Consider the following 17033-nt stretch of genomic DNA (forward strand, 5'->3'; position numbering starts at 1 on the left):
GACAACTGTTGCCATACTGAGGGCTGAGAATTTATTGCTGAAGACAGAAAATAACATTTCAGGAAAGAGTCTTTGGTTTTACATAGAATAAACACACAAGGACTGCAGAAATTTTACTGCCATGTTATTGTAAGATGTAAATTTGTTTAAAGCCTGGAGATCTGTTGCTTTATGTTGAAGGTTAATTCTTTAATGTACTTAAAAGTTCTTATGGAACTATGGTTTTTACAGGTTTTCCCATTGGTTTGTTTTAAGCTCGATTTCAGCAGTTTTTGAAATCAAGAAAGTTAATTTCATTTACAGCAAAGATCTCAGCTTACGTAATATTTTTACGTGTATCAGGAAAAATTAGAATTAAAACTAAGCTGATCTAATTCATTTTAAGAAGCCACCCTTCTACTTAAAAAAAAAAAAAGGGAAAAATAGGTACTGCAAAGGCAAAATAACAACTTGCTCTTGCTACAGAGCTGGCATGCAGATTTATCAAGTTTTTACTTGATTAGTCCTTTAACAGAATAAAAATACAGTCTGAATGCTTTGAGCACTCTGTTCACATGGTTATCTGAAAACAGACATTTTTCAAAATGAAATAGAGAAGTTGTACAGTTAAAGTGCAGTAAAGTTTAAAATCTGATAATTTGTGGAAAGATGTCTTAAGCTTTTATGTTTGTAGTTTAAGCAGTTGGTGGATGGCTGTCCTGGTCTAGAAAGATACAAAATGGAAGAAAAACCAAACTATGGCAGGCATTGCTGTTAGTCTTAAAAATAACCTTTGAAGGTTTCAGGTTTTCTAGGATTATTTGAAGTATTCAAATGTTTGCAATGATCTCTCTGCATATTAGCATCTTATATGAGGATGAGAGCTCTCATGGTAGGGCTGAAAAGCGAAATGGGAAGCAGGCCACCACTAGAAACCCACTCTTTGCATAGTGAATGTTAACGTTCCATTGCCCTTCTTTTATTTTTATTTGTGACTGCAGCAGTGAAGGCCACTGGTTGTAACCTGGAGAAGGTAAACATTCTTCCTAGTGCCTTGATAACTCCACTCATGCCAAGCAGTATGATTAAGAATGAAGATGTGGCTCCAATGGAAGTAAGTGCAGAAAAAAGATCTCCCCCTGTCTTCAAGGTAAGTTTGATTGTGATCTGAAGACAGTAGCTTTAATAGTCTTAGCTACGTCTACCCATCAGTCCATGTTCTAAAAGTGGAGAAGAGTAACACGCAGGGAAAATGTCATGTCCGAGATCGGTTTGGGCAAAACATACGATCACAGATCGTGATTAAAATAATAGACAATTTCCTTTGAAAGTAGCTTAACTTGTTCCTGCATGCAAACAGATTGATTGGTTAGTGATACTATGATGATTTTTTTTTTCTTTTGTCCTGTGACACAGAACTAGTAAATCACTGTAGGAATACTATTTTAATCACTTCCTAGCATTGCTTTCATTAAATTGTACCTTGACTCCTTCCTTGAAGTAGCATTTCCACTGCTAGTTGTTCACTTACTTGTTTGGTTACATAGCCATCAAATCTTCCATCTGATCTTTCCCAAACATAGTGGATTGGTGGAAATTTTGTAAGCATAACCTGAGTAAGCTTACAAATTGCTTAATGTATTGCTCTTTTCAGGCTTCAAATGTGGTTGGACCAACTCAACAAACATTGGAAAACAGTATGTCTGGCATATCAACTTCTGCTTCCCATTTACCTTCTGAAAATGAAAACCAGCAACAAATACAGCCGAAGGTGTATAATCCAGAGACACTAACTACTATCCAAACGCAGGACATTTCCCAGCCTGGTAGCTTTTCAGCAGTCTCTACTCCGGGTCAGCTGCAGAACAGTGATGCGTTATTGCAGCAAGCTGCACAGTTCCAAACAAGAGATTCCCAAACGAGGGAAGTCTTGCAGTCAGATGGCACAGTAGTCACTTTGTCACAATTAACTGATGCATCACAACAACAACAGTCTACACTCTCGGAACCAGCACAGGCATTGCAGCAGCAGATTTCATCAAGTATTTTCTCATCAGCAAGCGGCGTGAGTCAGTTACAGAACACTATACAGCAACTGCAAGCTGGAAATTTTCCAACTAACACTGCCACTGGCAGCAATAGAAACGTTGACTTGGTGCAACAGGTATTGGAAGCTCAACAGCAGTTATCCTCTGTTTTATTTTCTGGTTCAGACAGCAGTGAGGATGTTCAAGATCAGCTGAATGCAGATATCTTTCAGCAAGTTAGCCAGATACAAAATAGTGTCAATTCTGGAATATTTTCCTCATCAGACACAGCTGTCCATTCCAGACCAGACAACCTTTTGCCTGGACGAGCTGAAAATGTTCACTCACAGCCTGAAAATGCATTGTCCAATCAACAGCAACAACAGCAGCAGCAGCAGCAGCAGGCAATGGAGACTTCTGCAGCAATGGTGATAGGAATCCAACAAAACATTTGCCAAGCTGCAACACAGATGCAGTCTGATTTGTTCTCTTCAACAACTTCAGGGAATGGAGCCCTCCAACAGTCACCTGTTTACCAGCAGGCTTCTCACATAATGAGTGGGTTATCAACAAGCGAAGACATGCAAATGCAGTGTGAATTATTCTCTTCATCTCCTGGTGTTTCTGGAAGTGAGACTACTCCTACTGCTCAGCAGCAGGTCTCCAACAATGGACCTACTATGTTTCAGGCATCAAATTCTGCAGATGGAGAAGAAGCTTCAGGTCAGAGTAAGCAGATGCAAAGTACTGTATTTCAGACCATGGTTCAAATGCAGCATAGTGGAGAAAGTCAATCTCAAGTTAATCTCTTTTCATCTACCAAAAACATGATGACTGTTCAGGCAAGTGGAACTCAACAACAAGGAGGTGGTCTGTTCCAGCAAGGCGGAGAAATCATGTCTATTCAGTCAGGAAGCTTTATGCAGCAGTCTCCACATTCACAAGCTCAGCTTTTTCACTCTCAGAATACTATTGGTGATGCTCAAAATATATCGCAGGAAGCACAAGGCTCTATTTTTCACAGTCCAAATTCCATTGTCCACAACCAGACCAGTACTAATTCCTCAGACCAACTGCAGCCTCCAATGTTCCACTCGCAGAACACCATGGGTGTATTACAGAGCCCTTCAGTTCCTCAAGACCAGCAGTCTGCCAACATGTTCCTTTCCCAGAGTTCAATGAGCAACGCTGCAACTCAGGAAGAACAGATGTCATTCTTTACAAACCCAAATTCCATTTCTCCTCTTCAGACAGCAACAAACACCGAACAGCAGACTTCTTTCCAGCAGCAGACACAGATATCTCATATCCAGAGTTCCATGCTTCCCCAAGAACAGCCCCAGACTCAGCCTGCTCAACAAGGTTTGTTTCAGTCTCAAGTGTCGTTAGGTTCCATCCAGTCCAGTTCAATTCCTCAGAACCAGCAAGGAGCTATCTTCCAGCCTCAGCATTCGATAGTTGCTATTCAGAGTAGTCCTCCATCTCAAGAACAGCAGCAGCAGCAACAACAGAACATGATGTTCAGTAATCAAAATGCAATGAGTACAATTGCTTCTCAAAAGCAGAACATGATTTTCAATCCAAATCAAAACCCAGTTACCAATCAGGAGCAACAAGGCCAGTCCATTTTTCATCCACAGACTAACATGGCATCAATGAACCAGGAGCAGCAGCCCATGCAATTCCAGAGTCAGACTACAGTGTCTTCTCTTCAGAATCCTGGATCCAACCAGGCTGAAGCACAGCAGCCAGCCATCTTCCATAACTCACCCCAGATTCAGTTGGTCCAAGGGTCACCAAGTTCTCAAGAGCAACAAGTCACCCTCTTCATCTCTTCAGCTTCCATGTCTGCCTTGCAGAATAGTATGAGCCAGCAAGAGCTGCAGCAGTCTCCTATGTACTCTTCTCAAAACAGCATGGAAGGAGAACTGCTTCTCCTCCACAGCAACAAGCTTCTTTATTTCACAACACAGCAGGAGGTGCTATCAACCAGCTGCAGAATTCTCCTGCTTCATCTCAGCAAACATCAGGAATATTCCTGTTTGGCATTCAAAACAGTAAGTGGTAGATGCCTGATTCTGAGGTTACAATTTAGAAGAGCTACTAATTGGAGTCCACAAGACAATGATTATTCAATTCTAAGATATTTCCATACCAAAAAAAGAAAATCCTGAAATAAGTAACGTATGTACATTCTCAACTGTAGTGCTACTCATCGTGTTGCTCTGAATGTACACTTATGTTGCTGATTTTGCATGAGAAGCCTTAGCTTAAATACTTTTTGGTCGTCTTACACTTAGGATTAACATGTGACAAAACCATCTTAGAATTGTGTGTATATTTATATGGAAATATTATATATAATATTATTAACACGTATACAAATAGTAGATAAAATACATGTACACACGTTTAAAAAAAAGAAAAAAGTTACACCCTCTTAAGACAGCTCCCCTAATCTTTCTCTTGCTGCATTTGATTTCCACAATTTATGCAATGACTTTCTCCACACATTATTGAAAGGAAGGATTTTTTAAGCTGTGTAGTCCAGAGAAGTGTCTGTTGAAGTGTATTTGAAACTCCTTTAACTTCATAAGCTGGCACTTTTCCATACCTCATCTCTGAATCTAGCCTCTATGACGAGTTCTTTGGGACGTAGATCCTTTAATCTGTCTGTAAAGGGCTGCACATACCTGTGAAGCTCCAGAAGTAGCAGATGCAGATGATGGTTATAGCATCTTATAAAAGATCTGGACAGAAAGCCACAGCTGTGTTCTTAGTCTGTGGTTATACCTGAATATGTGCTTTGCTGTATGAACTCTTTGACAATCAGGCCATGTACAGCCAAGCCTTTCCGTGAAGGTGGAGATAATGCTAGAAGTGGTAGGAGATGTGACACCATTTGCAGATTTATAGGAGGAGCTCGCGGATACCTTGGCTGAACTGAAGAAGACACATCTGTAATTAATAAAGACAAAGGATGGGCATACTCAACACTTATGCCATGCATTTTGTTCTAGCTAAGTATTGTCCTCTGTTTGGGGTGTTAGTAGTGTTTGGTCATAATACAGAGTTCATATATTCAATGGGTACACCTTGAACTTGTGCTTATACCCTGAGGGAGTGGTGAGCAAAGGTGGTCATGTGAACAAGAGTGCAGGTAACTTTCTACACAGTTTATAGTCAATATGGCTATATATATAAAAAGTTGGCTAATTCACTGCATGTATTAACCTAATTTAAATGGTCCTTTGTTCTTCGCTTACTGCTTAACAGACTGTGGGCAGCTGCTAACTTCTGGACCAGCCACGTTGCCGGATGAGTTGATGGCTATAAGTCAGCCAGGTCAGCCACAGAGCGAGGGACAAGCAGCAGTGCCAACGCTGCTCTCCCAGCAGATATCTGAGACTTCTCCGCTACCTTCAGCTATGGCAACCAATCAGAATATTGAGAAAATAGATGATCTGCTTGTGTCATTGCAAAACCAGGGGAACAATATGACTGGCTCGTTTTAATTAGTCAAGTAAGTAATGCGTTTGGGGTTTCTGGGTTCTTTCCTGCCACGCATACTCTTGTTCAGTAAGTCTTTACTTTGGCGTGTATCACTGTGCTCTAAGAGATCAGCTAAAATACCAGTACTGCTGAATTAAGAATATAATACCAGTGGCTAGAATGAACGAGTTATTAAAAACAGTCAGAGGTCAGAATTTCTATGAAACGGTTGAGACTGGGTCTTGTCATTCAATTGCTGTATGTTTTGTCATCTGCTGTTACAGTCCAGTACTTTATTAGGAAGGAGAGTAGATCACTGACAGCTTGGCAGATAAAACCGTTATGAAACATGACTGTAGTTAAAAACTTAAGGCTTATTGAGTAAATAACACCTCAAGCCTGTACTATTCTGAAGTTGCCCCCTGGGTTACAATAACGTAATGTGAAAACAAGTTTCAGTAGAATGTGGCAGCTATTGAGAGTGTGCCACATGCTGAGTCTTTGTTAGAAGTGAGCTGTCACAATCAGCTGTTACTAGGAAACGTTCTGCACTTAGAAGGTGCCTTTTTTTAGAGAGGTGGAAGAGGCTTTGACTACAAATGAGTAGCAAGAACCAGGAGGACTCTGGAATCTAGTATTGTCCACAGGGTGTAACTTGGCTCTAGTTAACTGTGGTGCCATCCTAAATCCCCCCTACGTTTCACATAAGTGATACACTTCATTTTCTAATCTAAACTGTTTTGTATATGAAGTTATGAACTTAAAAAAAAAAACAAAACAGTGGGAGGAGAGTAATCCTGCTCTATGAAAGAATGCTGCATTCTGACACTCGCTCATAGTTTCATGTCTGACTGTGAAGGACACTTTCAAGATGAAGGAACTACATAGAAGTAAGATGACGACTTTTTTTAATAATGCCTAACTTTTATTGCTTGCTTGTTTTTTCCTGCAGAAATTCTGTGAAGAAAAAAGTGAGGATTTCCCAGATCCTCTCAGACCTTCCGACTCTGGATTAGGCTGTGTGGACCTGATTGCTTCTGTCAAAAAGTGGCCCTCTTCTCTAAAGAGCACACACGTGGCCAATTGCAACGTCTAGCACCTAAGGCTATGACCATAGTATTTGGGATTTGTAGTGCCAATAATGCTGAAAAGCTATGCTTTGTTTTACTAGGGCATGGGATTGTACTGTTACTAGATTCCTAAACCTCATTAACAGTGGGGTGCTCTTCCAATTTAAAGCATATCTGGTCAGTTATTATTGTTGTTAGAAGGTAATACATTACCACGTTTACTTTTTTCTTCCTCCTCTTCCTTCTTCACATCCCCTCTTTTGACTAGAAAAGCTTGTGAAGCAGAAACATCAAATGCCTGTGACATGAGCCATGACTCATAGCTGTCAGTAAGCGAAGGGATCACATGTTTTACAGCTGAGTGGGAGAGCTAATACTGCGATTTGTTAATTGCAGTAGGTGGCAATGAAAAATATTGATAACTAATAAACAAGCAGAGAATTGCTTGCTACTGTAGATAGCCAGAGGTGGGTGCTTCCCATCTGAGAATGTGATTAACGGTTTTCTATGTCTCTTACATGTAACTGTACATAGCGCGAGGGTTTGGTGGCTCTAACAAAATGAAGAAATGAAGGGGAACTTTCAATTAAATTTTGCTTTTAAAATCTTATCCTCTAAAATACCTTCAGATAGAAAGGAACATTCTGCCTGGCCGAGGAAAGAACTCCTCTGTGTCTCTCACTCTGACTGTATGGGTTAGAACTCGGTAAAGCTGCGTTATCCATTCTCAGACCAGCCTTCTCCCTTTCATTCTTCTCATGATTTTCCTTCTCTCTCCCTCAGTTTCATATAGCGTTTTTAAAAAAAGACATAAATATCTTACTGGCTTTAAAGATCAGAAGCAGCTTTTAGGAATCCATGGCATTGAATTGCTTAGTCAGGAGAAGCTTTGACAAATAATCAAGGATTAAGGAAAGAGGAAGCAATTTCTCCACCACCTTCTCAATGCAGGAATCCCCCTTAACCAGTCATTTTCCAGCTGTTACTGATGTAAATCTCCAGCTTGACTTTATTCCAAGTAGGGGGCAAATTACATCATTTTTAAGCATTCTTGAAAATTTCACTTCATCCTGAGCTGTTGCATCTTTGTGGCGTATTGAGCTCATCGCAGTTTTGAAGTGATTTCTTTTTTTTTATAACCAACAGTCCCCAAGTCTAGTTTCTAGATTGTCATGTCTCAATTTAAAAAAAAAATAAAAATAAAAAAAAAATTGACTGATGTTACGGAATGTAAAAACAACCCACTCCAGACCATGCAGTTGTATTGTGAGGCATGTGAATTTTTTGGGTGCTCCAACTATCCGGACAGTTTTGTGATATCTCACTACAGCCTCATTCAGATATTTGTTTCTTCTTCTGCACGTAGAAAGCTGTTGCTGCAGTTAGAGCCAAACAGCTGTCATGTATGGCTATTATGCCTTGGTAGAGTGTAGTTGGTCTCATGTCATTTTTCACTTTTGTTATTTTAAATAACAAAGAATAGTCTGTAAATGGTTTTTAAGTTACTCTAGTCTGTTTACTGTGTGTTTTTCCCTTAACTTGTGTGCTTAGTTGAGCCGTGTAGAGTTTTTGTTTGTTTTAATGGTTTTTCCTGTTTGTCAGTCTGTCATAACGTTCACTTTCTCTTTCTGTCTCTCTCTTTCTCTCTCTCATTGAGAGGCATTGAATTACGTTTTCAGTAGTAAGGCTTCTTGCCGATATGAAGGGAACTTTTCAGAAAGAGACCTGCTCTGGGTCATTTAATTTTGAATACAGTTTTCAATCGTTCAAGTTTTGGATGGTTTATATCTAATGTGTGTTTCATTTTTTTGGAAAGCTATATTTTGTATTTAGGAAATGGTATACTATTTTGCTATTTGTACTGAGTGAGTACATTGGCATAAATATAAAAATTTATATATATACATATATATAAAATATTCTTTTTGCCACACATTTTTGTGGTAAATTTGTGAGTTTGTCTGATGTTCTACCACAACGTGGCGTCTGATAACAGTGGGGTGGGGTGGGGTTTGTTATGTCTTTATTGAGTATTTAAGTACTTTTTGCAACATAAATAACTTGTTCATCTCTCTGCCATTCCATCAGGCAATTTATTGTTCCAGCTGGCTATGAGAAGCTTCACTGTGTGTTTTGATGTGTCTGTCACTCAGCAATACGATCTAGTAAGGAAACCCGTAGGCATTTAGGCGTATATAAAGCAATGGGGTTTCATTCAGAATGAGCCATTCAGCTTTTATCCACTATCATTGTCTATTTAATATTTTATTATTAGCGCCTCTGTGTTTTAACTCTTAATTTATGATTATGCTAAACTGTTTAAAATTTTAATCATGATAAAAAGAATTCCCTGCTTCATAATGTCCAGAGCTGCTTTATAACCCTGAACCATACTTTTTCTTTCTGTGATTTCCCCCCCCCTGCTAAGACAAGATACTAACAAAATCCTGTTATGGTTCATGACATGAAAACAGCAATCTTTTAGCATTGATTAAATGCTATATGAGGCTATGTAGAAGACTGAGAATTATGGACCGAAACAACTTCCAGATGGTCGTGGAAGTCGATAGCCAGTTATTAAAAAATGAACTGGTGGCTTTTGCAGGATCGCAGTCCCAGGACAAGCTGTTGGGTGTCATCTGGGGCCTTCATACACAGAAGTAATAGGAATGATAAATTCATTTGTGTGCTGCTTCAATTTGTTGCGTTGTTCCAAAGGGGTGTATCCTTACGTTGAAGTGCTGTTGGTCAGTGCCAAGTCACCAGGGACCAATTCTCCACTTAACAAGATGGGTGTCCAAAAGAGAACTTCATACCAAGACTGCTACAGCTCTAGGGGAAGGGCATGTTTGAATTGTGTGCGTATTTTAGGTCGCTTGTGAAGAGAAGAGAAAAAAAAAATGTAAAAAAAGAAATTAAAAAAAAAAAGGGCTGTGCTATCACATTTTTCACTTCTGGGTAACACCTTTCTTGTGTTAAACTTACCTTGTTCATTTTAGGTCAATGTTTAAATGTACAACACTTTGAACATGTGATTTGGTTACAAAAAGTATTTGTCTTATGAATGAAGAGATTGCTCAGTGGTTGATTAGTGTTTGAACTGCTGCTTGCAAACACAGAGGATAAAGAGAGGTTTGATAAACCAATAAAGAGCTTAAAGACAGGCTGCAGGATTTCATGGCAGAAAGACCCAAGAGCGGTGTGAGCCACATCTGTATTTTACCAGAGTCCTGAACATTTACTTTTGCAATTTAAGCAGTTGATACTGATAATTGGAGCTTACTCTGCTTTTTTTTTTTCTTATCCCTGTATGTACTCCTCTGCATGCTCGCACTGGCATGCCTGTTAGCTATCAGCAGACGGAGTGCTTGCCTGCAGAGATGAGGTGGTGGTATCACGTCTAGTCTGTGTTGGCTGAGAAAGTTAGAAGATGCTGAGACATTAGTCTCTATAAATTTAAAGGTCCTGACATTATGATAAAGGGGAAGTTACTATCATATCCACAAAGCGGCAAATAAATATAGACGATATTACTAAGTGAAAAATGAAAAACTGCAGAGCTGCATTGCTGGGATGGGTTTTCTGTATCTTGTTTTTTTCTGCTGATTGAGCTCGTTCCTAAAGAACCGTTAAATCTGATCCTCCCTATGAAATGTGGGCTGTACTCTCCAGCTGTATATGCCTCTGCAGCACCCATGGTCCGCTCTCTGCACAGCATCCGTGGTACGTGGTGGTTTACGGAACGGCGATTTCTTGGCACAGATTAAAATCCAGGGAGACGTACCTGCTAGCCACCTGTTGCGACTTCTGCATACGTCCTCTCGTCTGCTTATACGCTCTGTGTGTGTATATAAAAAAATCATATGAATAACGCATAATACTCAGTTATTAGCTAAACATCTCCTCTGGTAGGAAGTTATTGGTGCTTTGTGCTTAATTAGCAAGACCTCGTTTTGTTACTAATTGCCTCTTCACTGTCTGATCTTTCAGCAGTTATTCAAGCCAAATGCTTTGCTATTATTTTAACATGAAAATAGTTCAAGAAATAATTTCAGCCTTGCTGTTTCAAAGTGGATGTTTAATCACCAACCATTTTATTATAATTACTTTTAATTACTGACAGGGTGGTTACTTCCTATTTAGTTTTAAGATAGAATAAAGCATGAACAGTTAAGCGTTTATTACTTTGGCAGGTTTTTTTACTGGAAATACTAAGAGTCTGGGCAGCTGTATCAGTGGACATTCCCCTAATTTAGATAAGTTGAACTTCTTTTTTTAAAGCTTCTGTCGTGATTTTGATTTAGGATGTAGTTTCTAAAAAGAAAACTTGTCTGAATAGATTTTCTGTTATCTTCTTATCTTTCCAGAGTCCTCAGAAAGAACACCAAACAAGTCAGAAGCTCGCATTTGTCTTAAAACATAGTTTAAATCACTACTTGAGTAGCAGGAAAGGTGATTTATTAAAAAGCAAAATAAAAAAAGTTGTTATTGGACTAAAGCTACACGTAATTTCCCCCAAGGGTGGGTGTGTGCGTGTGCAGGCATGCACGTGCACATTCGTAAAAAGTTAGAAAAGAATTTTCAGTTTTTGAATCTCATGCCTCTGCATGGCAAAGTGCTGCGTTCCTTTTTCAGGGTAATTACAGGAGAGGAGTACAAGGGATTACGGGCATTTATCGGAGTGATAGAGCAAGAACAAGGAGAATGAATTGCTTTGCATGCTCTGAGCTATGAGTTGTAGGTGGAAGGTGAGAAGAAGAAATACTGATCACTGGTGACTTCTCATTAGTGCAAAATTTATTTTCAAGGAATAGGTGGTTTTTTGTGTTCCAGAGGGCCTGGTGGCAGCTCCGTTATTTTAGAAACTAAAAGGAAACCGGTACTGAGATGCTTGCTTTGTTTGGGGTTTTTGTCTTGATTTGGAGTAGTCCTTTGGGATAGATTGTGAGCACTTCACGTTCGCACTCAGACCAATTATGCCGGTCGCGTATGACGGTAGTCACCTGCGCCTGCAAACAGAGGCGCGCCTGTCTGCCCGCTGCAGGCTGAGAATCGAGGATGGAGGATCCCTGTTGGAAACGTGATAAATGTTATCTAGATACGAGGAAAAATGCAGCAGCAGGTAAACTCCTGTAAAAGTGTACTCGTGAAATTCTCTAGTTGTGTGTGGGGCTCTGAGGAGTTACGCAGGAGGAGAGGCTTTTCCTTTCTTATCATCTGTATAGGTATGTACATACGCAATGCCTGTATATTCTAGGGTTATATATATGTATATAGAGGAATCATATATCTATTATATATAAATAATTAGTAGACACTCGCATATAATACTGTTACATTTACATTTTTATAAACCTGAAATAATATTACTTTTCCGTAGTGTGAGGTTATTTACCAAGGTTTTTGTAGTAACTCATTAATAGCTGTACGAACACCTTTCAGTACTGTACATGTGGCGCTGTTGGTAATGTCGCTCCAGAAACTTGCTCTGCTTGTGAACGTCACTAATACCCGTGGGTTTAAAACAGCTGTACACTTTTTGTATTTTTATATCTTTTTATTAATAATTGCAGATGCGTTAGCAAAACAGTAGAACTGACAGCCTTGGTCGAGAGCCTGCCCAGTGGCTGGGCTCGGGAAACGCAGCAGCACAGGCTTTCTGCATCCACGTGCTCCCCTGCCACCTTCCCTCCGGTGACCCCTGACTTCGGGACCTTTTCCGTTCGCAGTCTCCCAGCGCTCGTGCAGATAGGGAATGGGGGTGGTCGTGTTGCTCCGGAGGAGCTGGACGGACACCAGCCGCTCTCTCCCGGCGGGGGGTTATTAATCGTTCTCGCGTAGCAAAGGGTCCCGGCTGCTGCTCAGCTGGGTTGGTTTGGATCGGGAAGGTGAAGCCCAATCTGTTGTTCCTCTAGTCTGATAAAGGCAGGCATCTTTAGTTTTCTGTTCTTTTTTTTTTTTAACTGACTTTGTACTGCAACAGTCACTATCTAGAGAACTCTCCCCCTGAAAGCTGGTGAAAGCTCTCCTTGGTTTCTAGCCGTGAGGAACCCTGCCCCGACTTGTACCGATTTCTTACAGATTGCGTGAGAAATTAAACTCTAAAAGAAATCCAGATTGTAAAACCAATGGCGTGTATGTTGTCCACCACGACTCTTCATGCCAAAATCAGGTGTGTTCCACTCCAGCGTGGCATGAGGTTGATCGATAGACATTATTGTCCTGGTACAGGCTTTATCAAAGCACCTCTGCCAAAGCAAACGTCCTTATGTCTTCTCTTTGAGCCATCGGTTTGCAGGTCTGGTCTCCGCTGCTTCTGGAGACGGAGAGCTGCTGTAACTTTTGCTGTTACAGTTCATGAAATTGCCTCATAACATCCAAGTGTACTGGGCCGGGGGTGAGGAATCCGAGGATTTCCCTGCGTGCTGTGGGAGGCTCACTGACGCTCTTGCGAGTGCTTGGTTCAGACTCCAGAACTCCCGACACCCAGCAGCAGCCCATGGGAAAATATTCCAGCTGTGGGAATATAATAGTCCAGGATTCAGATTAGCGAAGGGTCCTGTGTTCAGATCACGCAAACGGCCTTCGCTACTTCCGAGTCCCTGGAACTGCCCCTCTGAGTCGGGGAAGGTCCGGCCCGAGTGTCCCTCGTGCAGGTGGGTCCCCACGCAGGAGCGCGGCTGTCCCGGAGGTCGGGGTAACGGCGCTCGGGGGGAAGCTCCCTTTTGAAAGGAGAGAGTGTGGCACTCCTGGGTGTCGCAGAACTGGGAACGCGTTCCAGTATCCTGCTTGGTAGACCACAGTATCCCTGAAGTTTTTTTTATTCTGGAGACTATTTGAAATGAGGTGATTTGAAATACTTACATTTGAGCTCATTATTAATGAGTAAGCTCCAAAAACCTTCAGAGCAGAGCTTTCTACCTCTGTTACTAGCTGCATCTTTGAGTGGTTTGCCCGCCTTTCTGCCATGTGTTCCTGGCGCGCACTGATCGACCGCTGAGCTGCCTCTTCCACTGTCCTGCAATGTGAAAGTAGCACCAGATATTCCTTTGTGCATTTCTGTGTATATGGCTTTCGTAGTTGGGATTTTCAAAGCACTGATACCCGGTGTTTTCAGTTTGTTCTATGAGGGGATATTTCATTTGCATCTATGTTTTTAGCTATCCTGTGATAACTTGTTGAATATTAAAAAATAAAAATATTTTGCTTCTATTGGGACATTTGTATACTCGCAACTATATTTCTGTAAACAGCTGCAGTCAAGAATAAAACAATGAAAGTTTTCATTTTGCAGTGTAAAGTCTTGCTGTGTTTTTTTCAAGGGCATCTTCTCTCTGCTGGGAGGAGGCGTCCGTTCCTCAGTACGGAATCAACCCATCTGGGAACCATAGGGCGCTCGGGTCAGGAAATACTGGGAAGGCAGGAGCCTGCGGTGTGTCCCGCTGGAGTTCTTGCATGAGAACGGGCACTGTGTCGTGTGTGCACTTCTAAAAAAATATTGTGACGTTTCTTGCTGATTTTTGTGGTGTTAAGTCCAAAGTAACCATCTATACTGCCCAAACCCCCGGCTGCAAATTACAGAGCGTTCAAAGAAATCGTTTCCGTAGTCCACCCGGAGCAGGGCTCTGTCTCTGAGGGACCCGAGGGGAGATGAGAGGGCTCCCCTGGGATGGTCTGGGGGCTGTTCTGGCCGAGGGAGGCGATGCCAGAGGTGCCAAGCGCAGATGACTGGAATTCACTGCCTCTCCAGAAGTAGCACAGTCCCACTTTATCCGCATATTTGGTGTATGATGCTAAAAATGATCTGGGGGTTGCTGAGGCTCAGGTGCGTGTTCCCCTTCCTGCTGCAGGGATGTAACCTCCGGCGGGACCACGGGGCCAGCAGCCAGGATCAGCAGTTTTGTAATTTTGGAAAAATTACAACAGGGGTAAGAAGAAACACCGCAGTTACTCCGGGAGCTGGGCAGGATGCTTCATTGTGAAAGGTTTAAGCAGACTGATCTGAAAGGCTTTCCCCCGGTGCCGCTCCCTTCAGCCATGTGCCTGCTGCCGGGGTTGGATGTGGCCGTGCTGCAGAGGGGGGGCAAACGCAACCGGCTTTTGCCCCCCCTGGAGCTGCCAGCCCTGCTGCAGCCGTTCGCTATCCACCCCCCTCGTCAGTGGCGCTGTGGTGCCATGGGACAAAAGAAAACACCCCAAGAAGCCCTCCCTCGGCCTCCTCTTCCTCTTGAGGCTCAGAGAAAGGCACCCCCCGGCCCGTGAGCCTGGCGCAGGCAACCACAGAAACACGACTGAGCCACGGTGCTGTGGGTTTTTGTGTTTATTAGCAACGCAGCCATTGCCCGGGGCTGAGCAGGGAAGCCACCACCTTGCCCGGCTCCCCCCGTTCTGGCAGGCCACCCCGGGGTCCAGCCTCCCCAAACCCAGTGACGATCACCCCCAGTCACTGGCCACTCTTCAGGCACCAGAAAAGCGTGGAAGGAAAGGCTCGGCCCCTGCCCAGGGCGGCTGCCTTTGGAAGGGTGCTGGGAGAGGCCTCACCTTCCCGGAGCCATCCGGCGTTGGGCAGCACCGTGCAAGGCCCAGGCAGATGGTCCCTCGCAGCACCAGCTGCAGAGGGCCCTGTCCCGCCCTTCACCTCCTCTTCACAAACTTCTTTGTCACGGCATTGGGGTTCAGGCGCCTCCTGCCAGCGCCCAGGGCCGCGTCCCGGATTTGCAGATTGGCCGCGCGGCTGTAGACGTCGTTTTCCGCAAAGGGCGAGACCCCGGCGACGTAGTCGGGGTCGAAGACGTTGGTCTTCTGCCTGGCCTTGCGGGACAGCCGCTGCTGCGGGAAGGGCTGGTCTTCCACCAGGTGAGGGTTGTTCGCGTGCTTCCCTCCTTTCGGGGCCGGCAGCGGGTACTGCCGAGAGAAAAGCAGTCATTAAACTCGCTTCAGGGGCAACTCTTACTCAAAGGGACTTGAAGATGACTGCAGGCCTCTAGGGAAGAACTGAGCAAACAAAGCCCGAAAGCCTCGGGGTCAAGTGGAACGTCTGGAGGTCGATCACAGCTTCGCTTCGATTCCTGCCGGCCAACGGTTCCCTCCAACCCACCGGCCACAGGCCAGGCCCTTGTCCCGGCAGCAGCCGCCCAGCACGCGACGTACAGCTACTCACCCTGAGCCCTCGGGGGTTCAGCACCTTGGGGTTGCGGGAGAAATGCATGTGGAGGCTGCCGTCATCGCTGACGCTCACTGCGACCTTCTTCAGGGTCTTGTTACCGCAGTGGGGACAGAAAACCTTGGTCATGTCCGAAGTGGTCCTGCAAGACAGGGACAGAGAGGGTTTACTGCTCCCTGGGCCGTGGAGTACAGGCTTAGCCCACGAGCAGGACCATCCACCCAGCCCCAGCAAGCACCACACGCCCGTGCCGAGGGCAGCGCCGCTCTGCGCACACGCACGCACTTGAAGCAGCCGTGGCAGCGGAGGATGTAGCTCCTGGCCTGGCGGATCAGCATGCCGTTCACAGCCAGCACGTGGAGGCCCATCTGCAGCAGCACGTTCTGCAACGAGGAGGGAGAAACCGGGATGCCGTGAGCCGGGACTGCCAGGAGCTTTAACCGGGGTTTGCCAGCCCAGGCAGCGAGAGGCTGACGGAAGCGATGCCAGCGGGCTTTGCGGAGGCCTCTGCAGCGGAGAGAACTGACCGCTTTTAAGGTAAAAGGACCTGTCGCAAAGCTGCTCTCATCCTGTCCAGGGGACTCGGCAATGCGCTCCTCTGTCTCGGTGTGCTGGTTTAACCAGCCCGGAGGTTTGAGTAATTTGAGCATCTGCCCTCAGCCCACCCCGCCAGCCCGCCGTGCTCCCGAGGCTGGAGCCGGTCCCGTGCAGGGCAGGAGCCAGCACCCACCTGCATGGCAAAGTCAGTGGTGACGCAGCCGACCTGGACGCCGACAGGAGCAGTGTCACAGTGCCCCGTGTCCTGCTGGACCTGCTTGAGGTTGCTGGGTGTTATCCAACCCTCGTCATCGCTCTCCTCCTCGTCCTCCTCTTCCTCAGCGCTGGCCCCGTCCTCAGAGCTCCGGCGCTCCTCAGTGGTCTCTGGGCTAACGGAGACGGCCTGAGCTTTCTGGGGTGGAGAAGACGGTCAGCTATAGCACACGCCACGCTCCCGGTCAGAAACCAGGGTAGCAAGGACAGCGAGGAGAGGAGGCTCTGGGTCTCACCAGCAGCTCCTGCAGCTCCTCCTCGATGCTGGGCAGGGGGGCTCGCCAGTAGAGGAAGGAGCTGAACTCATCGCTCTCAGATGGGACCGCATTCCTCTCGGGGCTGGGCTGACGCTGGCCTTTCCCCGGGTGCTTGTGCTGTGGGGGGACACGGGACAGGGGGTCCCTCACCTGCCGCTGCCCGGGGGCTCTGCGGGGCTGCATCCCCGTCCCCGTGGCCTGGAGGGCCCTGTCCCCAGCGCCCTGCCTCGGAGCG

At 44.6% G+C, this 17033-nt stretch overlaps 2 protein-coding genes across 2 annotated transcripts in view; one reads left to right on the forward strand and one right to left on the reverse strand.

The window, feature by feature from the left end:
- NFAT5 (nuclear factor of activated T-cells 5, tonicity-responsive) overlaps positions 1-13862 on the forward strand; it is a 48223-nt gene extending 34361 nt beyond the window's left edge. Inside the window, 5 exon segments of the mRNA XM_009326178.1 lie at positions 981-1129; positions 1634-3929; positions 3932-4063; positions 5283-5529; positions 6451-13862. Of these exon segments, the coding sequence (XP_009324453.1) occupies positions 981-1129; positions 1634-3929; positions 3932-4063; positions 5283-5521 (2816 nt within the window). The 3' untranslated portion in view covers positions 5522-5529; positions 6451-13862.
- Positions 13863-14881: 1019 nt separating this feature from the next.
- On the reverse strand, positions 14882-16981 carry NOB1 (NIN1/RPN12 binding protein 1 homolog (S. cerevisiae)). The gene is made up of 5 exons (XM_009326182.1): positions 16778-16981; positions 16462-16680; positions 16017-16114; positions 15729-15873; positions 14882-15472 (listed from the first exon to the last, which is right to left on the reverse strand). Exons 1-5 carry the CDS (start codon positions 16979-16981, stop codon positions 15203-15205), a joined length of 936 nt encoding a protein of 311 aa, XP_009324457.1. The 3' UTR covers positions 14882-15202.
- Between the last annotated feature and the right edge of the window lie 52 nt (positions 16982-17033).

This window comes from Pygoscelis adeliae, unplaced genomic scaffold (genome assembly GCF_000699105.1).
Source record: "Pygoscelis adeliae isolate BGI_AS28 unplaced genomic scaffold, ASM69910v1 Scaffold496, whole genome shotgun sequence".
In the NCBI taxonomy this organism is placed as follows: Eukaryota; Metazoa; Chordata; class Aves; order Sphenisciformes; family Spheniscidae; genus Pygoscelis; species Pygoscelis adeliae.

Coding starts and splice junctions, on each gene's coding strand:
- NOB1 (XM_009326182.1), bottom strand. CDS start 16,981: ATGCAGCCCCGCAGAGCCCCCGGGCAGCGGCAGGTGAGGGACCCCCTG. Junction 16,681..16,777: donor AGGAGCTGCAGGAGCTGCTG/GTGAGACCCAGA, acceptor TCTCCACCCCAG/AAAGCTCAGGCCGTCTCCGT. Junction 15,874..16,016: donor CGCTGCCACGGCTGCTTCAA/GTGCGTGCGTGT, acceptor CCTGTCTTGCAG/GACCACTTCGGACATGACCA.